The sequence below is a fragment of the Aplidium turbinatum genome, chromosome 6 (assembly GCF_918807975.1).
Source record: "Aplidium turbinatum chromosome 6, kaAplTurb1.1, whole genome shotgun sequence".
In the NCBI taxonomy this organism is placed as follows: domain Eukaryota; kingdom Metazoa; phylum Chordata; class Ascidiacea; order Aplousobranchia; family Polyclinidae; genus Aplidium; species Aplidium turbinatum.
Genome location: NC_137477.1, coordinates 34898458 through 34923647, shown reverse-complemented (window position 1 = coordinate 34923647; position 25190 = coordinate 34898458). Strand labels below are relative to the sequence as shown.

Below are 25190 nucleotides of genomic sequence, written 5' to 3'. Positions count from 1 at the left end.
CAAAATAAACTGGCAGTTGTTGGTACTGATGGCACTGTATCAATGACAGAAAAACACAACGGATGCATTCGAGGCCTGGAAGAGTTGCTGAATAAGCCATTTCAATGGATAATATGTCTGCTACATAGGCTACTAATGAATTGCCTTTGGGACATGTGTTTGCAGGTCTCGATGGTGCTACAAGTGGCCCAGACACATTTGCAGGTCCAATTGGAAAAAACTACATGGAACTGTATCCTGTTGGCCAGTTACTCAATTCAAAGAGCTCTCGCCACCACTTTTGGCCTTTCCAAAGCTCCCATCCGAAGTTGTGAATGACTTAAGTACGGACCAGTTCTATGCTTATAAAATGTGCTGGGCAATTATTGAAGGAAACGTTGATGATGATCTGGCTTATTTGGAGGTTGGACCAGTTGTGCATTCAAGATGGCTAACTTTGGGATGCAGAATTTTACGTTATTATGTGACAGTGGATGAACCGCCTTTGAACCTGGAGATTCTGGTTCGTTTTTGCCTTGAAGTATATTTTCCAACTTGGTTTGAAATCAAGCTAAACAACCATATAACAAATGGATCCATAAACTTTTTCAACTTGATTCAACGAGTTTTGAATTTTTCTGACCAAAACGTTCGGGAAATTGCTTTGAATGTGGTGACAAGAAACGGTTATTTCGCACAGCCCGAAAATATTCTGATTGCAATGTTGGGGGATGATAATGAAGACATACGAAATAAGGGTGTGACCAAGGTGCTTGCAATTCGCAAACATGCCGCTGAAACAAATTCACTTATGGACATTGAAAGTCATAGCAGTTCCAACCCATTGCACTGCAGTCCAATTCGTTTGTTCTGTGTTCCAAAGTTGAACTTGGAAGCAAAGGCAAACCACGAGTAAGTTGATATTGAACCTTATCAACAACTTTTTCCAGCAATTGAGCACTTAACCGATGCAGAGTTGGAAGAATGCCGCGAGAAGCCTCTGATTTTGTTTTATCCATGCCACAATCAAACAGTGGAACGACATGTGAAGCTCGTAACAGAAGCATCAGCACAAGTTTTAGGATTTGAAAGACGAGATGGACTCATTCGCCAAAAAGTTAAGTCTCGTAAACTGATGAAAAAATTTGACACAAAAATGCATTTTAAATAAGCCGTTTTAATCCAATTGACATACCTATTCAATTTCTTTTTGTGATTATTGTGCCATCAGAAAGCCTGAATTGTCATTTTAAAAACAGAGCCTTTTAGGATTAGCAAAGCTCACACTTAAAATATTTCAACTGAGGAATTACAAATCAACGAAATTATGAAAAAACGTTAAGTTTGGGGGCGACTGGGATATGAGTTTACCACTCTTCGAGTCTCCAGCCCCCCAAATATATGTCAAACACAATCTGCCTCCAGCCGTAATCAAACTCGTGCTTTGCCGCTGCAGTATTGAAAACCACGAGCAGTTCCGCTCGGCCATGTCGCTAACATGTCACACCAGGCAAAGCAACTTGTTTTTGCAAAATGAATATGAGTTCTTTGAAGTTCATCACCAAACACTTGTGATATTTTTGCACTGCTGCAATTAACATTATGCTTAATGTGAGTGCTTCATTATGATGTTTTGAACTAATGTTAAAAGGACTGTGTTGTGAATATTTTTGGATTATGGGCCCAATCTTCGGTATTATCAGTGTGTTAGTATATCTTGTGCAACATATCAGATTTTTTTTTTCAAAAAACTTATGACAGATCACAATTTGTCAGAAAAAATACTGAATTTTAACAAAAATGTGTGTATATTTTGGTTTTTTGGCTATAACTCGTTTTGTATTGTAAATAGAGCAAACTTTCTTCTTAGGACAGATAGAAACATGATGTTTTGGCAGCTTTTGAGCTATATATCATGACTCTACGACCAGTGGTTACCGAGATAGACAATTTTACCCCCTCGCGCGCATAAATTGGGGGGTTGCCGGCTGGAAAATGGGGGCAACCCCCTAAAGTCAATTCTTATTAAAAATTTAGGTCATTTGTCGGGATTTAAGAACCCCGTTTTTTTCGATTTAAACAAAAAAATTTTTTCACTCCACCCTATTAGGGAGTCCTTGCCTCAAAGACCGCAAGCAGTGCATGAAGTTCGATGGGAAAGAATGTTCCACAATCAACTTCCGCTAAAGAAACATAAATATGACGATCTTCAGTCCATGAAAAATGTAATACCTAAAGTGTGTTATTATTTCTACGACTGTCTTCCCTATGATCCTTGAACAATTGAATATGTATAGTCTGTTGTATAATAACTTTCTGATAGATTTTAACTATTCAATTCAACAATGACACTGCGTCTCATTTGTGTAGGCTATTTTTAGGCACCCTCTAGTATACCTGATAAGTGATAATTAAGTTGAATTCAGAACTTTCCTTTGAACAATTAAATCAGCATAAACCACTTCATACAATTGAAATCGGTGGTAAAAGATTGGATGGTAGAGCATTAAATCTAAGATTTTACATCTCGTCACCACAATTCGATGGTATCTTTTGACATTGAAAAGAGGTCTATCTGAATATTGAAATCCTATCCATGTTTGAAAACGAACCAAAATTAATCTGCCTTAGAAGTCACTTAGGATTACTATTATTATTGCCTAAGTCAGTTTTCCATTAAGCATGTTGGTTACAAACGGAGTTGCATTGTTTATCCTGAATGTCATGTCTTATGCTTGTTTTAAGGGGACACCTCTAATGAAAAAAAAAGATAAAGATAGAGAATTTCATCAGGATTCTGAATATACGGCAGTTTCTCCACAATTCCAATTCATTCCCTGTTAAATTTTAGAACTAGTGGAGCTACCACGCGACCCAAAAGTCTAAAATATGCCAGAACGATGATAAGATATGCTGAAAATATACTAATAGTAGCAACAGAAAAGCCCTTTCTGGTTTTATATATTTGTGGTATTTGTAGCTGTTATTTTGGTCATGCTTCAGCAGTTACAAATTTCCTGTATCCTAGCATTTCAAAGCCAGTAGTGACAGTAACAATAGCCTAGCTGAAAATGCACGATTTGCTTTGTATTTGCAAACCATAACTTTAAACGCGTTTTACTCAAAATGACATTTTTTTGCAGTAAATGTTTATTTAAACAAACTCATTTGTTTATTTCTTGTCCGAATTGGCTAAAAATTGGAATGCATGCTGGTACAATGGTATTGCATCAACCTATGAGAGCTTTTTTAAAAATTTTATTTCTTGACCATTTTATTGAAAAAAATGTGTATAAATATTTTCGCACACAAGTAACTTTCAAAAAAATTTTTTTTTTTTTAGGAAAGTGACATTTTAGAGAAAAAAGCTCTCATAGGTATTTGCATATAAGGTAGATCTAGCATTTCATAACATTTCTTGTTGCTATATGGTGCTGGTAGTGAGAAACAGTGTTTTCTATTAGCATGTCAAAAAATAATTATTGAAATATTGTCTGTGTTTGAAGGAAGCTCATTGCATCAAATTAAACTTTTATTTCATGAGACTTGCATATTCAGATGTGTCTTTTCATGCCCTTTTCAGAAATATATGGTATGTGGGGGTTCCCACAATAGTTAGCTTATCTGAGGCAAGCTTCTCAGCCATCAGCGAATATTGGGATTTCATTAGAGGTGTCCCTTAACCAAATTTTCAACAATAAATGTCTTTTTGTTAAAAAGTGGGAAGGTTTTTTTTTTTCGATTTTCTCAAAACTTAAAAAAACGACTTGGTTTTTTTTTTATTAAGCTGTCGATTTGCAATATGAATAAGGGGAAACAAGTGGATGTTTACAGACTTGTCATTTGGCAGTTATTGAAACTAAAATTATTCCAGCAAAAGAGAATCAGACAAAATCTCTAACTACCATCAAGGTCCTTTTACTAAAATCCTAATAACTTAAGTCATACTTGCCTGCATCAAATCCACAATATGTTAAATATTATCAAGAAATGTGATCCCAACCTCAGTTATGGTGATGCTTCAACAAACAAAATATTTAATAGAAATTGAACAAGACAAATGATAGTAGCAGCGTTTGCGACTACTGGAAACTGACCCTTTTTTTTTTTTACAATGTTAACATAATTACTAAGTCTATGTTAATGCACACCACAACAACATTGTACCTCAGAGTGTACAAATATCAGCTTGAGCATATCCTTTAATTTAATTACTGGTTTAATTCTCTTCATACAACATCACTATTTGATACATTTGTATAAATATGGAAGGACGTTGTTGACAGACATGTCCAAATCAACTTAACTAGAAAACATCTCGGTAGTATGACAAATAGTTTAAGGATGCATAATATACAACACAAGAGTATCTATAAAAGTAGTACGATCATTTGATCATGTCACTATAACAATAACATAGCAACATGATAAATACTGTCAACTGTTTGGATCAATGATTCTCAACCGCGGTCCGTTGGGCCGCAGCCTTCAACCATTCTTCCTGTGGCCCTCACCAATGTAAGAAAAATTAGTATTGATGCTAGCAGAACTGTCCAAAATACCGAGAATACATAGGGGTCATTCCATGCCAAGCGTCCTAGACCTATCAGTTTGACCCTCTTCGATTTTGCTCAAACTTGGTCAAAATATTATTTGGCATGATTTAGCCATGCATTACAAATTTTAGCTCATTATCTATTATAGTTTTGGAAATATGATGCTTTAAAGTTTTAGGTGCCCCTAAACTTTTCTGCATTCGTTTTTTTTTGGACCATTTTCAATTAACCATATCTTTTTCTACAAAGGTTATATAAAGTTTATTTTTGGTGAAATGATTCACTTTTAGCTATATTACATGATTGCATTGTCAAAATGCAATTAATTTGCAGCATAATGGAGTAATCAAGCCTCAAAGTAGCTCTTTTCTTCACCAAAAACAAATTTTGTGCCATATTTGGAAGTTTTCATTTCAACATGCATCCATTTCAACAACGCTTCGATTCCAACATGCACAAGTGGGGTCTGGCTCCCTCATCGGCCTGCAAATGCGGCGCGGAGGAACAAACTGCTGACCATGTCATTCTCGAATGCCCCATCTACAAGGCACCAAATGGAACGCATGGTATAGCAACGCTGGACGAAGCTACACTCACCTGGCTCTCCACCACCTGCCCTGAAATTTGATTTGATCTAGTCTCAAACGAAAGAAGAAGAAATCATCTGCAAAGAAGCCAATTTTTTATTATGGGGAGTTAAAATTAGCCCCCAACTTACCTCTTAATAGTTGAGTGACAAAGTTAAAACTTTGTACACAAGTTCCTTAGGTCGTCGTCGTCATGTGAGCGTCTGGGGCCGAGGGTCTATCCTTTTACCACCCCAGATTCACGATGTTCCCGGACTACACTGGAAGGCTACTAGAGAGCAGCCAGTCTTTGGTTTCATCATCCATGACACGCAGACCTTCCACTCCATTAGGTGGCTTAAAGATGGAACAGTCATTGATGATGTGGTCTGCGGTCTGTTCCTCGGCACCACATTCACAGGAGGAGGAAGAGGCCATTCCCCATTGGTGCATGGTTGAGCGGAAAGTAATGAGGTAATGTTCTTCAACAGGTTAAAAATATTATTTTGTAAACACTTTTTTACGGAGGTAGTTTTACACCACAAGATGGCGTTATTTTGGCTTTTTTGGTTGGGGTGCATATTTTGATGCATTGTAACTTTCTAATAAATATAATGTTACTTATCAAACTTGGTGAAGTTGTTGCCTGGTAGGGAAAGAGCATACATGATAAATATAATAACCATCCTACTTTTCATAAAAGAGTTACAGGCTTCCAAATATGGCACAAAATTTGTTTTTGGTGAAGAAAAGAGCTACTTTGAGGCTTGATTACTCTATTATGCTGCAAATTAATTGCATTTTAACAAGGCAATCATGTAATATAGCTAAAAGTGAACCATTTTACCAAAAATAAACTTTATACAACCTTCGGAGCAATTAATATGGTTAATTGAAAATGGTCCAAAAACCCGAATGCGGAAAAGTTTAGGGGGTACCTAAAACTTTAAAGCATCATATTGCTAAAACTACAATAGATATTGAGCTAAAATTTGTAATGTATGACTAAATCATGCCAAATAACATTTTGACCAAGTTTAAGCAAAATCAAAGAGGGTCAAACTGGGATCTTTATGATTTTCAGGACGTTTGGCATGGAATGACCCATAGTTGTCACATAACTTACATACTATCAAAGAAAACGCCTTAAATGACGTTTCTTCTTCCTACGAATACAGAGCAATTAGCTGTGTTTATAAGGGGTTATGCCAAACTTTAACATTTGTAAGCAATTTCTCATTTTGTGTTCCATTCAAGGCATAACAAAAGGGATAGGCTATATTATGTTTCAAAAATATTGTTCAAGTCTTCTACAAGCACATTTGGACTCGTCAAATAAGTGTTCAGTTGCAACAGATGTGTCCTTTCATGTTAGTGAAGAATCAAGGTCTTCATAGACTCGTTAACAAATGGTGAGAAGAGGATGATGTTACCCCTCCCTGCGATGTGGCACTACTGTATTTTTTGCATTAAAAAATATATCGTTATTAATTCACCGAAGATGTCCAATGTGATAAAAATCGTTACGTCAACAGTAAATTGGATTCGTACAAATGCACTTCACCATCGCAACTTCTAGCAATTTTTGGCAGATATTGGTGCTGACCAAGGAGAATAGAGTGGTCCTTAAAAACACACTTTTAGAATTTTGTTGCTGCTAGGTGTTTAAAGTGTTTCTTTAGTGAAAATATATCACAAGGAAAATAGTTTTAAAAATTTTTCGTGTAGAGGTAGCTCAAGCTCCCTTATTTTTCTGCAGGAGCTTCAACATCCATATTTTATGAACCATGAACCGCAAATAGTAGAAACTTCATTTAAATAACAAAAGACGCAGAATGTTTGGTTTCCTATCCAACTTTAAGACATCGCATAGGTCTAGCTAATCTAGATTTCATGTTAAGTGAAAGAAACTGATTTCAGCAAAAACTCATCTTCACAATACAGGTACAATGTCAGTGATATCACGATAAATCAATTGCACTAAAGTAACTCACAGCTACTTTTATGCAACAAGCAGATTGATTTCATAAAATAACAATTAACAAATACTGCACTGAAGCCTGACATGTGAACACACAACAGGCTTTACTTGGATAGCAGTTGTAGAGCGCTGCACAGTGCGCACCCTTGTGGGTCATAAAAGTTGCCTGAAGAGCACCCACCATCCACTACCCAACAATGATCCATATTGGTGTTACAAACAATGCAAGTTGGTGAGCTTAGATTCTAATGGGTTGAATTGGTCAGTTTCTTCGAGCTACCCAGTGGATGACTGGAGTTACGTGACATATTGCTTCATATGGTGATCTCTCGGTAATCATCTTAGTGGTTGTTTTTGCAGATGAGCAATAATACACAATGATGATGATATAATAATTTTTGAAATCAGCCATTGTTGCAGTAACGTGCTCATTGGTAGATGCCAATTGTGCACACAAACAATTGATGGCTGGTTATTTTCACCAAATTGGCTATGTGGCAAATAATATTTCGATTTGTTGCATGGTTAAATAGATCTAAAATTGCAAATATTGATTGCCATTTCACAAACTCAATCCGTGTCTTACATAAAAGTAGTAGCCAGTTACTTTAGTGCAATGGATTTATGTTGACATCACTAGTGTCTTGTGAATTTCAGCATTTTCCTCCATTTTGTTGGAAAGTGCAATTTTTTGCCACTGACATGAAATCTAGATAGCTACACCTATCAAATGCATTGACCCTCCATTGGGCACAATAGATCTGTCAGGCACATGCATTCGTTTAACTCGGGTTCTAATTGGCGGAAACGAACTTGCCTTTAAACCACGCACACACACCATGTGTCCAAAAAGAATGTAAACCTTCGTTGCAGATTCGAGATTGTGGAAGGCAGGTATAGTGTAAAGGATCTACTTAGCACATTGCGCCCAAATATGGCAATGGTGTTAAAGAAGGGTATTTACATTTTTAACGTTAGCTTTACTTGTCTGAGACTGTCTATTATTATACGTAGCAACAATGTATGGTGATTTACTGTATACTTCTATGTTACTCTATAGTTTACTACTTTTTTGTTAGACACATTGCGCCTGATCGTGCTATTTTACTCCAAAGGGAAACCTACAGTAAATCTAATTATGTGATTGCTATAGGTTTATCTTAAGCTTCTGAACTTAAATGGCGAGTAGTAGAAGAGGTATTTTTAAATGTGATGAGGCATTATGTTTGTTTAAAACTTCCCATGATTAAGAGGAAGATTGTAAGGACAGCAGCGATACTGACTCAGAAGACAATGTAGAAGTGAGGATTCTAAAACAGAATAGGAAAATGGAAGTGATGAAGAAATAGATGCAGACGATACTGGGAAGGATAAAATTACCAAATGGTAGCAAGGTCCGTTTGACCAGTTTAAGTACAAGACTTCATAACCATACTAGACATCTACCAGGACCTGTAGCAGAATGTTGGACCTGCTTCTTTACAAATGACATGTTAGAAATCGTGGTGACCTACACCAATCAGTGTATAAATTTTGTGAAAAACAACTATGCCAGGAGTCGGGATGCAAAATTTACTGATAGCAATTGCAATTAAAGCCTTCATAGGTCTCCTTTATTTAGCAGAAGAAGCCTACAGAGCAAACAGGCAGAGCTTAAAAATCTTTGGGAAACAGAAAGAAATGGAGTGGACAAATTCAGTCTTGTAATGAGCATCGAAAGGTTTAAATTCCTGCTGCGTTTTCAACGGTTTGATGATCGTGATACATGTATACCAAAAAAGCTGATGACAGGCTTGCGCCAACACAAGACATCTTCGCACAGTTTGTGAACAACTGCTAGAAAAACTACTCTCTTGGAGAGTACACAACAATAGACGAGATGCTGGCTGGACTTCGTGGAAGATGCGGGTTCCATTAATATATACCCTCAAAACCAAATAAGTGTGGCATAAAAATATATGCAAAATGCACATGCAGATTCCAAATCGTATTACTTGCATCATTTGGAAATATATGCTGAGAGACAGCCAGATGGGCTATACAGTATCAACAATAAACCAACAGATGATGTAAGAAGAATAACTGCATCTATATCCGGTTCCGGCAGTAACATTATAGCAGATAACTGGTTCACGGATATAGACCTAGTGCAGGAACTGAAGGAGAAAAAGTTGTCGTTCATTTCATCCATTATCATTCATTTCTCTATTGTAAGCTAATTCCTTTCAATATACATATGTTGCTGTGATTTTACCATTCTCGGAAAAAGACTTTCTGCAAAAAAGGCTGTTTCGAATAGGGATTTGTCCGAATAGGATTCTCCCAATAGTAGCAGACCCGTGCCAGTATGTGTAACAAATTACATTGTATCCGATGGAGAGTTAAAGTTGGATAGAAAACCATACATTGTGCATTTTTTGATACTTAAATGAAGCTTCTAGCATTTGTGGTTCATGAAATATATAGATGTTGGAGCCATTCGGTTCCTTGCAGAAGAAATGAGGGGACATGAAACAATTTTAAAATTATTTTGGATTTGATATTTTTTTACCAAATTGAACACTTTAAAAACCTGGCACCAACAAAGTATTAAAAAAGTGTTTTTAAAAACAATCCTAATGGACACGTGCTCATATCATATTCGGTGCCATGAGATAGTTTAGCCAGAGCACCAAGTCAACGGATCATTCGAAAGTACATTAGGATTTAGCGACTAGGGATGGGCAAAATAGAATAATTAGCTATTCTAGAATATTCTAGAATACTGAAACCGAATATAGAATACAGATATCTATTCTAGAATAATTGACAGTTTTTACCATGACACATTTTAATGATTTTTATGACTTTACAAAAACAATGAACATCACAAAAAATGCTTATCGCAGTGTAACAAATTTAGGCTTTCTAAATTTTCACCAGTCAAACGAGATCTCAACTTAGTGGCAGTTAAACCTGCACTTGAAAAACATCTCTGAAGAAGCAGATGTAGCAGGTACCGTACACAAAATATTTTGAAACTAACTGACATAAACAAGAAAATTGGTTTTTGTTTGCTTTCCACCAAACAAGGGCATTTTGAAGAGATATAGTCGATGCTTTCAACAACGTGAGATAGGTATCTATTTCTAAAGGTGGTGAAACCAAATTTGCTGATTCATCTTTACTACTGCATGTAGCATCTTCAATCCCACCGCTCAACAAGTCGTCCATGTCACTGTACTGGCATACCAGTAGTAAAAGCTAAGACAAAGCCAGCTACCCGTACGTACATCTGCGGGGAGGGTCGCTAATCCTCACACCCTGTGGTCGGCGTTGCCCTACATACGAGAGTGGGAGCTTCCGATGTTGGGTTGCTTTAGGTTTGCTTAAAATCTAGAAAATAATTCTCAGCCTGCTCATAAAGAGCCAACCAAAAATTTGGGGGCCAAACAGCCAGATTTCTGAAAGTTTGCCCCAAATAGGCCAACCTGGCAACCCTGGCGTTAGGGGGTCCCCAGTGGGGGGGAGGTTTGCTAGTCCTCACACTCTGTGGTCGACGTTGCCTTACATGCGAGAATGGGAGCTCGCGATGTTGAGTTGCTGAGCGAAGGCTAGTCGACCGTTCTATTCTACCAGAAACAAGTTAGGTTTGTGGTACCAAAATAGAGAAAAATCCTGAAAGCGGATTAAGCTGTTTCGTGCCACACTTCCGCAAGATTGTGAGGACTACAAAGCGCTTGACAAGAAAGATCTCTTTAATGCGAACAATGAAACTCGTGCGTTTTTCCGACGCCGCATCGCACTAAATCGATAAACAATTGTACTTTCGCTGTAGCGAATTCGTTGCGATCAAACGGACTTGAACGAAGTCGATCGTTAAAGCGGTTTCAATTATCCGATTTCATATGCATTTTGAAACCGGTTTGGCTCTACAACCGGTTATTCTATATTCGGTATTCTATTTTGCCCATCCCTATTAGCGACATGATTAAAGAATTTAAAAGTCGCATCATGACCTACTAAAACACGGCCAAATATGTTGCTATTTGAGGAAATTTCTAAGAGTCTGAATTGTTACAATCATAGCCATGACACCTGTCATTTTCCCATTTCCAGAAGTAAGAAAAATCAGCAATATTTGCACCCAGATATAGTTTTGGCTTGTTCAATCGGAGATTAGGTATGTACGTTGAGCACAGTTTACACAATAATAATGTAATAAAATATGTAACACTTTTCAACTGCTCCCTGAAGGTAGTATCGTTTGGTGTATCGCTTTTGGTGCAATTGCATGTTCCATTTAAAATATCAAGGATTTTTTGTGAATTCTATGTGATAAGCTGTTCATTTGATGTGCTAAGTTAAATTTTGGTTTGTTTCGTTTTTCGCCAAGTTTAATTTTGCAAGTAAAATATGGCTATTGGCGAAAGATCCTGCTTTACAAAAAAACCTAACGACTGTATGATGAGACTATCTCCAGGATGCAGTTGGAAAGTCTTATATATTTTACATTATTGTTGCATAAATTGTGCTTAAAATACAAATCCAATCTCCGGCAAAACAAGGCAAAAATATGCCAAGATGCAACTTTTGCTGATTTTACATACGGTACTTCTGTACGTGGGAAAATGACAGGTTTGTCATGGCTATGATTGTAACAAGTAAGACTCTTTGAAATTTTTCAAAATAGCAACATATTTGGTCGTGTTCTAGTAGGCCGTGGTCGCATCAACGATATCACTTATTTCCTGCCCTTGATGAAAAATTTGCAACACCTATGGCCAGGTTTTTTTTTAAGGTTTGATTGACCGCTAAGTAGTTTTAAGAGACCGCAAGTGTTTCATTCAAATACCAAAAAATAGCCATATTTGCTTAAGACATAGCGAGAAACAACCATTACTTTTCTACTGTAGTTGCAAGTCCAAATTTTGGGAAACCGCTTGAGAAATTTGGGGGACCGTTTCGGTCCCCCAAAACACCTTGAAAAAAACACTGCTTATGGCAATAGACACGGCCACCGTCACCATATGATTTTCAACTGGAGCTGCTAGATGTTTAGTCAGATGTGAAGCTGACACAAGCATTCAAATGTGATCATCTATCTCAATTTTGGAGTCAAGTCCCAGAGAGAAAGTCTCCTAACTTGAGACAATGCACTGAAAAACGCCTATTTGCTTCAACACAATTTAAATGCGTGAAGCCCTTTTCAGCAAAGTGGTTGAAATTAATTTCAAATTTCACAATTTTCACTAGGTCAATGACAACCGATTGGCGAATTGTGATTTTAACCAGCTTTTGAGTAGGCATATTGAATCATTCAATATTACCCCTGGTTTTAGGAAACATATTAAAAGTCATAGTCAACATCAGGTTTCATATTCAATTGTATTTGTTTTGCTGCAACCCTTTAAAAAAATTAGGTTTCAAGTTTGGTCCCGTGTTGAAAAAGGTTGAGAATCACTGGTATGGATGATCAACATAAATAGGTCTATATATCATGCACAATATTGCAAAAATCCTAAGAAGTGTTTCTTTGCAAATTGTTATGCTTCTTCGTTCGCTGATAACAATGGCAACAATGCTATGTTGCAGTAGTCTTTGCTCCAGGCACCACACTGAGAGCAGGGGAGTGTTGCTTAGTGGCTAGTTTCCTCTCTAACTCTTCAACTTTTTTTCTGAGCTGATTTCGTATGTGCAAAAGCTCCTTGTGGCGTTCCTGAGTTGGTTCCTGAAGATCAATAAGGTATCCAGTGAACACATTCATTGCTTATTTAGTTATAAATTTAGGTTAATGCCATGACAATACGAAGCAAAAAGATATTTGCTGCAACAATATTATGAGTTCACTGGGCATTATTTTCAATTCATACACCAGCGGCTTTTTACCCTGTTTGAAAATAACTTTTTATGCAGCATAGTATGTAAAAGGGCATTGTATGTCAACAACTTTTAATAATAGGTCTTCACTTATTATTTGACTACCGGTACTTAACAAAATAAATTTATTTTTTTGTAAATCCGATATGTTTGACAAACCTGACAGTGAATGAACTTTTTGTCCTCATTTGCATACTTTGTGGGCATCATCATCTCTATATATTGCATTAATTTGTTTGCTATATTTTCCTTTAATTTTGTAACAAACTTTCTGTCCTCATTTGCTTGCTTTGTGAGCATAGGCGTCAATTTTCTACAGAAATAAGCTAATTCCACAGAGGCAAGGTTCTCTACTAATTCTGAAAGCAATTTCTTAAAGTTGGTAATTTTCAGTCTGAATGATTATCATCCACTGTTTGTGTACCTACATGTCAGTTGGTCGCGCTTGTTGTGAAATATTTTGTGCACCGTTTAGTTTGGCTGTAATTGTCTTCGGCGTAACATTGACCGAACACCCTGGAAGACGCAGCAAAACCCTTGCATGCTTATTGCTGTACTTATAAGTTAGGTCGTAGTTACAGACGACCGTCATAACGTAGAACGCAATAATGTTGAAAAACAAAGTAGAATGTACTGACCTCTTCTACTTACTTAAATTAAACTATATAATTAAAGCAATATATAGCAAACAAATTAACGCAATATTATATGCATTTGTTGAATAGTATAGATGCAACAAAGGAATGCAAAACATGCAACCGAGGAACGTGGTAACGTAAAGGTAAGTCCCATACTTGATCTAAGCATCGTGAAATGAGAAAATAAGTTTCTCATTGTACTAAGCCTTCGGCATTAACAAGAGTAGGGTGATCAGTTTCTTTCTCTTGGCTGCCTTTCTATCATCAACTACAGACAATTTATTACACCCTGGGTAGAGGTGAGCAGTGTTTTTCAACAACCAGCTGAAGCCGGAAGTCAAACCAGAATTGCATGATTGGAAAGCGAGTGCTTTATCCATTGTGAAGATAAGGTACAAGAGTTTGTTTCCAAGTCGGTTCCTTCACATGACTGCTTATCGCTCGCTTTCAGTTTTATTTAACACACAGCGGAAGGTTAGAATGGTTGCATGATAAATTTATTGTGTTAATAAGCGGAACCACTGCGTTTTTATGCATCTGATAGCAAAACAATCTTTTCTGTTGAATCATAATCAGGGTTCGCCAAGGAGGTTTCCCCCCACTTTAGTTTTACCCAGGTAAAACCCTGGGGGAAACTGGGAAAAAACTTTTGGGGAAAACTGGGAAAACCTTGAGTTGTTAAAATTTGCAAATGTGAATGAAATAATGATTACTCCTCATAGTTAATGTTTATTACCATCATTACAGACGAAATCGGTTAATAGTATACTGCTTAAACGTATCAATCGTTTATTTGAATCAAAACCTGAAATCCCAAACCAAATCCAATCTAATGTTAAGTAAAAACATCGGTTAAGCGTATACCGCTTAAAGGAATGTCGGATAAAAGCATCAGGATTTGCTTCTAGTTTGCCTACTTCATTCATTTAATCGTATAATTGTACACGTTAGCGAAAAGAGAATGTCTCTTTTTTGCTTCGCATATTGTCTGCAATGTTCAAAGGCGAAATGAAGCAAAGGTGAGACAGACGCAAGCGATCAAAACAATAACAAGTGTCTGTAATCCCAGGCCATAATCTTATGTGCTAGACATCGCACTACAAAGAACCAATTTTCGCACAGCTGGGCTTCATTAAAACAGAAGAGCACACAAAAGGAATAATCACACTAAAGAAGTTTAAATGCTTTTGATGTCATCCGTCGCCGACTGGCCTTGCAAGGAAAGGACACAGACAAATTATTTCAGCTTGAGAGGGAAGTGTTGAAAAGAATGTCTAAAAGTATAAACCAGAAAACTGTGGAGAATTTTTTTTTAAATTGCTGAAAAAAAGTAGCCTACTGTTGTGAAATGCAGTGCGTAATTTCATTTGTGCAGTTTTGTTCAGTTGAAGAACATTGCAAATTAATTATTTTACCAGACAGCGCAAAACACTTGAAAAAAAAAAACCTTTGCGATTTCAAAACAAACAATGAGTGTGAGCTGTGTTTTTCCAACATACCACTATTTTTGTAGGCCCTTTTCCATACTCAAAACTACACAGCTGGTACAGAACTAAAAATAGCCCGCTTGAATCAAAATCTTCAACGTCAAAGTTCGCGTTGTGACGTCACAGAGATCGGTGATATGAAAGGTTGCCGATTTGCAGTCCGATTGCTGCAGTTTGCAGAAAAATGCTTTGATGGTACATACTCTCCCAGTCAGCAAAGCTGATCTTTTTTACATTGTTTCAACGTCTGCAGACAATAAATCAATGTAAAAAGGACCAGTTTTGCTGGCTGGGACATACAGCGTAGTGGTATGTTAACACAGAACTAGGAAACTCTTTGAAGTTTAACCAGAATTGTAAACAGTTGTAGGAAGTATCAGTTGTAATGTGCGTTGCAGCCTAGTGAGCACAGACATCTTCTCAACATTACGCCCATTCACAATAAACCTTTATTTAGTAAATTGGTTAAACAAATCAATCGTATCAAAATGTCTGGCAAATAGGTGATTCGATTAACCGATTTCGTCTGTATTATTTTGAATGTACCTATAAGATTTCCTGTGGTCATTCTACAAAAAAAGAAAAATACTGTGATTTACTAATATCTAATAATAGATAGGTCCGATCATTAGTTTACATAGATGAACATACCAGTATGTTATCAAGTCAGATGCTCCACTGAGCCTAACATGCAGTCAGCAAACAAACTTGTAAACATTGAACAACAAAAGCCCAAGAAAGAAAAGATTAAGAGCCGGTATAATCTCAGTCATTGATAACATGTCAACAGTCTTCATTGTCCACATTGAACAGCTCTCCATCTGGGGTTTCAGATTATTTCCATCCAAAGTGTTTATAAACAATTAAAGATGCACTAATCTCATTGCCCAGTCTATTTCTTTGCTTTGTGTGGATTATAGCCATGCTACTGAACAAGCGTTCTATTCCAGCTCTGGATGGTGGGCATGATGATATTGCCATCATCAATGAACAAAACTTCTTTACTGGCTCATTGTTTGCAACTTTTCTTATGTATTGCCAATATTTAAGTGTTGACATTTTTTTCATTGATTTGATAAAAGAGATGTTTGGAAAAATAGATGTATCCTTAGTTTCATATCCTGCCAGTAAGAGAATGAAATTGTCATCTTTTTCAAAAACAAAGTTGCGTGCAGTTTCTTGCTCATCTGCAGACAAAGTCATATATTTTTGAAACTGATCAACATTTTCTCCTTCATTTTTCTTTTCACTTTTCTCCTTCCATGAGAGTAGCACATTAGACATCGTTTTTGAGGCTTTTCTTTTTTTTCTGTGGGAGGAAACTTTTTAGGAAAGTGCTTACCACTGAATGACTCGGACTGGGAAGGCTATGTGGACGACCTCTACTGCTTTCCGGCAAAGTGCTACAAGATATCAGTCTGAATTCTTAGCAGAATGAAGTACAAGAGACCATCTGAATTCAATAAGAAATTACTATTGGTAGTTTGGTACTGCCAGCAGACAGTGAGTCAAGTACGCATTGAGAAAGTGTCAAAAGAAAAACCTGAAATATCCCTCTGTGATGATCCGGAGCATTATCTATTTTATCTAAGTATTGATACAATTCAGATGGAAAACGTCATGAGATAACAGCTAAACAGCTGGCTAGTCATTATATTGCATAAGAAACTTCACAAACAACACATTTAAAAGTTTTAAGGGCTTCCCCGGTTTTACTCAGTTTTCCCCCAGTTTTACCCGGGGGAAACCGGGAAAAACCTCCTAGAGGATTTACCCACCTAACCCTGATCATAATTGAACTAGCCTACTCTGTTTTCGAATTTGGCCTCGGCAATTGCCACAGTGATCAAACAAAATACTGAATTGTCTGAGCAAAAGAAATGCCAGGAAGGTCTCTGCTTCTTCACAGGAGCACCAGCCCTGTCGACTGAAATCAAGACACCCATTTGTGCCAGCCGCTAAACTTCTGATCTACAAAGCTGATGGACAAGAAATCTCTGCAGGGTCATTCCATTATATTTCAGGTCATGAAAAAACCAATACTCTTGGAAATGTTTCATACTTTGGCAGTAAGTTCACAATCATTAACTGAGCACACCAAAAAAAAAATTTTTGAAATTGACCAAGTGGTTTAGAAGTTGTGGGGGTTTGAAATTCACCACCTGACAGGGGCATCGTGCCCCCACCCCAAAATTCAAGTTTTGCTAATATCTCGTAATTTATAGCTAAAAAAAACAACCAAAATATGTAGAATACCATTTTTGGGGGCAAGGAATCCGAATTACCTGTCAAAATTGGTGAAAATATATCATTTATAGATGAAAACAACGTTTCAAAAAATTTGGGGGGGATAACTTTGGGGGGTGCTTTGGCCATGTAGCTATGACCAAACTCAAAAAAATTTTTTCTGAAATTATTTACCTGTTCATGTTATGTCTTTATGAGTTATTTTAGTTGTTCCATCTGTTTTTTGAGTGGGACTGCAGTTTAAAACTGATACTCAGTTTAGCAAAATTCCAATTTCTTTGACATGAAGTTTTGGCATTTTTAAAACAGCAAATTGCAATGTCTGTCATCAGACAGTGATTTGTTTCAATCCATATGATCAAAAAAGTTAAAAGTATAATTAAATCCCATAGGTACAGCTTAGAAATTATTGAGTGAGGATCAAGTAATAAAAAAAACACTAAATTGCACATCAGTCTAGTTAAAAAGTTTTTCAAGTTTGTTCAGTTCTTGCGAACTAAAAGTGTAACTTCTACCATTGGATGTAACCATTGGATGTAGAAGGTGGAGTTAGTTTCAAAAGTGCAGAAATGGGTGGCATCCAGCATATCGTCTTTTCCAAACCAAACTGTTTAACAACTCCTTTCCTGCTGAATAATAAAAACATCATGGCCAGGCAGTTTTCTACTTCAATGAAAAGTTAGTTCAGAAATGATAAGGGTGCATGTGCTGCCTGCTGGTTTGATGTTTTTATTATTATCATATTATTATTCATTATTATCATGGCCAGGCAGTTTTCTACTTCAATGAAAAGTTAGTTCAGAAATGATAAGGGTGCAGGTGCTGGTTTGATAAGAAACGGTAGTAAAATCTTGATCAGACTAGCTGTGTGATATCAGCTGAATAATAAAACATTGGTAGTTTGACACATAAAACAATTCTTAAAAAAATGGACCATAATATGACCATAATATGACCATCAAATTTCGTGAAAATATTATACTTCAATTGCTTTGTTTGAAAAAAAATTTTTTTTTGGGATCTTTTTCTCAACGCTCCGAAATATTCCCCCAAACTTAGCGTATCAGAAATAAATTAAGAAAAACTTTAAACCTAAATTACCATTTGAAATGTTTATTTTAGCATATTTTTAATAGCAATTTATGGTAAATGAATTCTTTGGATCTTAAATTGGTAAAATGCATGTTTTCCAGGGTTGTCGGTATTTTACCTGACCCAAAAAGCCCGGGTGTTTTTTTTTTTAAAAACCTACTTAAAAAAACCCATAAAAAAACCCAGAGCATCATATTTGTCCAATTTTTATCAGAAAATTGAAAAAATGAACCAAAGTACTACAAGGTACTTAAAACAAACTTCAAATTAGGACTTAAGGATGTGATTGTGAAGGAAATTTCCAAAGATAAATTGAAAACACACACAGTGGATATTTCTGTACACAAAAATCAAGTACTGCCACTTTGTACTGCACTAAAACTCATTTATGCAAGAAGGCCTCATAGTTAAACAGCCCTAGTGCATTATTTTATTGAGTTATGCCAGCATGTACTGTGAGTGAGAGGCACTTCATTGGTAAAAAGTAGTATTTGAGGTGAAATAAGCATGAATCTACTTTTTTGCATCTTTTTTCTGTGCAACCCTGATGTCTTCAGTGCGAAAATCGTTCAAAGTAAAGAGTTATTGTCAAAAAATGAAGGCGCAAAATGAAAAAATGACTGTGCTCAGCTTCCAAAATCCTACTAGTGGCCAAAAATTCAAAGTGCTCTATCTCGGCCCCCAATGAAGGTACTTCAAAATTTTTTTTGCTACTTTCATCATTTTTTAGTATGTACAAAATATGTCAAAATAAGCAAAATTTGTGACTGGTGGTTACAAAATTTGAAAAAATCGGATGATTATAAGTGGAATGCCCCACTGTACAATGTTAAAAAAGCATTTAAAATTTGCAAAATTTTAGAAAGAATTTTGACCACCAGTCCAGGCAAGGAACAATATGGAGCAACAAAATTGGAGTGTGTTTATCAAAATATAAGTCCAACTTAACATCCCCCCCAAAAAAAATGTTTATTTTTTCTTCGGCTACATGGGCAAATTTCTCCCCAAAATATATACCTCAAAAAATATTTATAATCAAATTACTCCAAAACTACATGTTTTTCTTATATTCTGTTAGCAAATTTGGATTCCTCATCCCCCAAAATGGTATTTTACATATTTTCATCAACTTCCTAGCTTCAGTATAACAGATATTGGGGCAGTTTTACTCTTTGTAGCTGAAATACTGCCACTGTGTGGTTAAAATTGAAAATGGTGTTACTTTAAAACCCCTCGACCAATTTCGAAAAATTTTTTTGTTGTTGAGCTCAGTGGGTTGCCATCTCTCACATATGTCAAAATAAACCAAATCGGAGAGGGTGGGTGGCATTTCCTCTAATTTTGACCTGAAATATAATGGAATGACCCTGCAGCTAATTGGGCGTACCCGCAATGGAATTCCAAACGAAAGTCAAGAACCACCAGACTCTATTCGTTCACCCCTATCGGCCTGACACTACATATACAGGAGTGGGTGCGCCTCAACTGTCTTCGCATGGGCCTCGGAGTTCTCCACTCAATCATGTACTAATGGGTATGGCCTCTTCCTCTTCCTGTGAATGTGGTGGCGAGGAACAGACTAGACCACATCATCAATGACTGTACTGTCTTCACTCTTCAGGCCACCTAACGGAGTAGAACGTTTGTGCCTCTTGGATAAAAAATTAAAAAATGACTGCTGTCTAGTAGCCATCCAGTGTAGTCTGGGAACATCGTGAATCTGGGGCAAAAAAAGGATAGACTCTCAGCCCCAGAAGGCTCACACCACAAAGAAGGTTATTTTGATAAAAACTTTCAATCTAGTTTTAAGCCGCCAAAAATAATTTGTTTATATCTTAAAGCTCTTTCGTTTGAATTACTTTGATTAGCTAAAATTTATATTTTGTCTTCTTTCCTTCTACTATAAATACTTTATCACATTTAGGCTTATTTGACTCTGGCGACAAGCTCCTCAAGAGTCAGATGTAAAACTGCAGCTTTGAGCTATGAGCAACCTTCTACTCAATATTGACATTCTTATCTGATGTAAACAAATAATAATAATATATCAGAAAAAAACAGGAAGTTTGAGAAGATAGACATTGGACTTGCTTGTATCAAACATTTTAAAAGCATCAAATGTGGCAGATTATCTGCAATAAAGTTTCTTCTGGTGTGATGCACGCAATTATCACTTTGGCTGATGTTGACTTGAAAGAAAACTAAATCTCAAGTTTAGTTTATAAATATAAAGTTTCTTGTGATTGCAATTTATTTTATGTTGGCCAAACACAACAAGATGTTAAAAGAACTTTGATAAACATAAAAGAGCTTTTAAACTTCAGCGTCCTGAAAAGTCTACTCTTTGCAAGCATGCTATAACTTTAAATGACAAAGTAACTACGATTCTAAAAGATGTGTTTCATTACAAATTTTTGTCTTTTTCTGAAAATTAGTTTATTAATATGAAAACCTTATGTAATGAATCAACATTTCATTTCCTGCTATTAAGACAACAATCAACAATTATTTAAAATTTTTGTTTGATGTGTTTAAATTGGTTTAATGCTAATTGTAAACTGAGCAGTGGTGTGTGTAGAGTTTGATTCTGCATGACTCACACTAATTACTCTCCCTCTCTGCTCTTGTTTTAAGTTTCTTGTCGATTAATAATATTTAAATGCTTTTTTTCTATGCTTCATAATTTGAGCACGATAAATTTCTTTCAAAATGAAAGTTTGTGTGGCATATTTAGTCGTTTTACAGAAACATGGTCCTGTGTTCTGCCATGGTAGACAGGCCGTCATTGCTTGTAATTAGCTTCCTGAAGAAGTCAGTCATCTCTGATTTCTAAAATATCATAATGCGGATTATCACTTGAAACACCTTGGTTGTTTAGCTTACTTTATACCAGAAAATCATTTTATGGAATTTAAAAAAATATTGTCAGTTATGTTTTGGTTACTATTGGCAGTATTGCCTAGAAGTGTACAATTGATTTCATACTGACCCAATTGGGCCGACTGAGAAATCTTTTCAAGAAGTTATGTAAAACTAAAAGGGGAGTGTTTTTGAAGTAAAGTGTTGTATATAATATGTAGTTCTGTCTTGTGCAGTGGTTCCCAAAGTATGGTTTGCAACTGGTAAAAAAACTGGTTGCGCTTAGAGTTTAGACAAACCAAATCTGTGAAAATGGGACTGTTATAAATTACTTTATAAATGAACTATGTTTTCTAAACTGAACCATTGCATCATCAGCAGTTTTGCCAGCATTCAAGTCACTTCCTTTAATAAATCACAAGGTGATTTATAAGGTCACAAGTCAAGAATAGTTAATTACTGAACTATTTTGGAGCTAAATAGTTTAGCAAATACAGAAGTTCAGTGAAGCAAAAATCGAATAGTAATTGTTAAATGTTTGTCAAGAACTGACAAAATTTAAAAACAAGCCATCATAGTGACCTATACATAGGCAGAGGTGGGCAGTAGCGCGCTACCTTTTTGGTAAAAGTAGCGGCGCTACTTTTTAGTTGGAGTAGCGGCTGCAGTAGCGGCGCTATTTTTTTCCAAAGTAGCGGTAGCGGAAGAAGCGCTACTTTTTTTCAGTCGCACTCCCGCTATCCGCTACTTTTTAATTTAAAGGGGACCTGAAATGAAAAATTAAAATTTTTTTGGTGATTTTTTAGTGTTTAAGTATTATATTTTTCGAAACAATTTTTTGATATGCCTTTTTGTTTGGGAGATGTAACGAAATAAAAATCGGCCACCTGATGGCGCTATGTGTCTTGTGACGTCATCGGCGGGCAACCAAGTAAACAGCTTCATGCATTTGCCTTAGAAACGTCGCATAGGTCATTGTATATTGAGTAATAGAAGATCAGCACAAACTGTCTGAAACAAGCTGTCTGAAACAAGACAAGGATGTCTCTTTGAACCAAAAAGACGGCGACTTAACAGCAAAGAACATCATTCTGATTCGTGCTCTGACAACACCAGTTCGGACAGCAGTCGGATGGAAAATTTGCATTGAAAAAAGTGCAGGAAATTAATTTGCTTGAACCAAGTGGTTTATATCAACTAAAAGTAGCCTATGTATTCAGAGTTGCCTACCCTGCCAATGTTTTACTGTCCCACTGACCTGTTTCAAAGTCTTGTTGTTTTCTCGCTTTGCTATTCGATACAAACGCCCGATCGTACTCACAGACCTGTAGCCTACCTAGGTCGATCGAGTTTTGTGGGTACTGCATTGACAGTGGCTTTCACATATCTTGAAAAATCAAAGACAGAAGAAACAGCTTCAGGGATGAGCAGGTGTCTGGACTTGGTGCCTTGTAGCTCTGCCTGTAGATCATGTTGGTAATCGCTGGCCAGAAAATGATTGCTGCACACACGGCAGTGCTTGTTTACAGATGGATAGCCGAGATCCATTTCTTCAGCTTGTTGTCATTATTCAGAGGTAAACGATGAAAGGATACCTCTTTGACGATTTTCCGGTTAGTACAACCGGGAGCCATACAAGAAACCACCATTTCAAGGGCGTAAAAACTCCCTTAGCACAAAATTGTTCACTGTCTCGGTACCGTAGCCTACGCGATTTGTTCCTTGTGTTTGCACGCAAAACAGTAGACCTTGGATGCGGCTTTGCCAGCCAATGACGTCATCAATTTTTTTGACCAATCAGAATCATTCAATTCAAAAAAGTTTTTTTTAGGTTTTTTGATTAATGGTGACACAAAAATCAAAAAATTGTTGAAAAACGTTTTATTTCAGAAAGATCTACAAATACAAAAGCCATGTATTTTCGTTGCAGTTCACCTTTAAAGTGAAAAAAATACTCGTTTTTTGGCAACACTGGCGTGGTCAAGCAGCTATATAATCGGTTTGGTTGCAAAGTTTCGGTCTTTTGGGAATCTCGTTTTCTGGTATAGAGCTGCGGTCCTAGATGTAATTCGACAGTTGCGGGAGACATCAAGCCAGGTTGATATCGAGAAGAGTAACACCAACACCAGTCACGACTCCGAGGAGTAATTTTTTGGTGTGTTGGCGCCATCCCGTAAAACGTCGGTGCAGAAGGAAACAGCAATTGTGGACGCATTTTTTTTCGGACAAGAGCAAGTCTTTGAGCTTTTCGAATACCGTGTTAAAACATCATCATCATCATCATAATCCATCGTCGGTTTGTTCCCCACTAGTGGGGGTGGCCGATTGTTTCCGCGCAGCAATTGTTTTAATCCCTTTTCTCCATTTCACCCTGTCCCTTGCATCTTCCTCCTTCAGTCCGACTTTTTTAAATTCATCCTTCACTTGTTGTTTCCACGTTCTTCTTGGACGACCGCGTTTCCTCTTCCCATCCACCTTTAGATCTAGTGCCTTTCTAAGAAAACTTCCTTCCTCCTCCTTATCACATGTCCATACCATCTTACTCCATTTGCCCTTGCCAGTTGGTCTATGGTCTCTCTCATCTCTAGCATATCCAACAATTCTTCAGTCCTTTTTTCCCTTCTCGTTTTCACCCCACACATTGCTCTCACCATTGACCTTTCCGTTCTTCTCAGGATTGCCAGTTCACTCTCTCTCAATATCCATGTCTCGCTACCATATAGCATTGCAGGGCGCACACAGCTCCGATATACTTTCCCTTTCATCCTTCATTAAATACAACACCCCCATTCCTTCCAGTGCTGCTGTGGAGAAACTTTTCTCTGTTGGAAAAGATGTGCTTAAGCCAAAGTGGACAGGACTTAGTGACTCTCATTTTGAAATGCTGGTGTTTTTGAAAGATGTGTAACAATAAATGCAAAACAACTTTGACTCAGCAACAAATTCAGCACGTTTAGCCTTCAAGCAAGTGAATCCATAGTAAACCACCCTACAACTGGTTCTGCAGCAGTCATAAATAGAAATAAGAGTACTGAAATTATCTATAAGCTACAGGTTGTCTATGTTTTGGGTTGCAAGATTTCATCTAATTCAGATTTGGGTTGCAATCAAAAAATTTTGGAAACCAATGATCTAGTGGAAAAATTTTCGGACAAAATGCTTGCAATGTCCCGGAGAAAGGGTTGGGTGCAACTGCAGGCCATTGAAATTTATCAAATTTGCAAAAAAAATCAAAAGTTATTTTCTAAGCCAACTTCACAAATAAAAAAATGATCTTTTGCTAAAAGCAGGCTATACAGTGGTTTATAATGTGGTTTATAATACGCATCCTTTTGTTAAACCTAAATAACAGACTGGCAAAAAAAATTAAACCCAGTCGTACTTGTAGCTTCATTCTCGGATTCCACCTGGCATAATAACCTGACCAAAATCCAAGATGCCTCACTGCAGCGATGGGTAAGATCACGTGGTTTTGATATGCTGATACATATAGCGCATTCAAGTAATCATCATTGTTGGCAGCCACTAGTGACCATAGGGATTTCGTCCGCTTCTTTACATCCTGGCACAGTATAAAGTCAAGATTTGATAATCTAATTTCAGCCTTCCATAAAAGTTTAAAAATTTGACAAAAGTAAAACAAAAAATATTTCATATCACAAAATTAATGCAAAAAGTGGATCTTTTACCAGTAAATGATATGACCTTCGTTCCAAGGTCAAAGGTTAATCGAACACACATGAACAATTGAACATAGTAGCCAGGGGCGCAACTAGGGGGGATGTCTAGTCGGCAAGACAGCCCCCTTTGAGATTTGCAACTTCAAAAAAAACAAAAATAAAAAATAGACTGAGACTTACGTACTACTTAACGTGTGTCAGTTCAGGCTACGTTCTATGCATACCAAACTTGTTTCATGCTCAAGT

The 25190-nt window shown here is 36.8% G+C and overlaps 1 protein-coding gene across 1 annotated transcript in view; it reads right to left on the bottom strand.

The window, feature by feature from the left end:
• Positions 1–12416: 12416 nt before the first annotated feature.
• LOC145772608 (phosphatidylinositol-3,5-bisphosphate 3-phosphatase MTMR2-like) overlaps positions 12417–25190 on the bottom strand; it is a 133793-nt gene continuing 121019 nt past the window's right edge. The window contains exons 10-11 of the mRNA XM_082584468.1: positions 24647–24826; positions 12417–12792 (exon numbers count right to left, since the gene is read on the bottom strand). Coding sequence (XP_082440594.1) covers positions 12646–12792; positions 24647–24826 — 327 coding nt within the window. The 3' untranslated portion in view covers positions 12417–12645. The remainder of the gene's footprint in view (positions 12793–24646; positions 24827–25190) is intronic.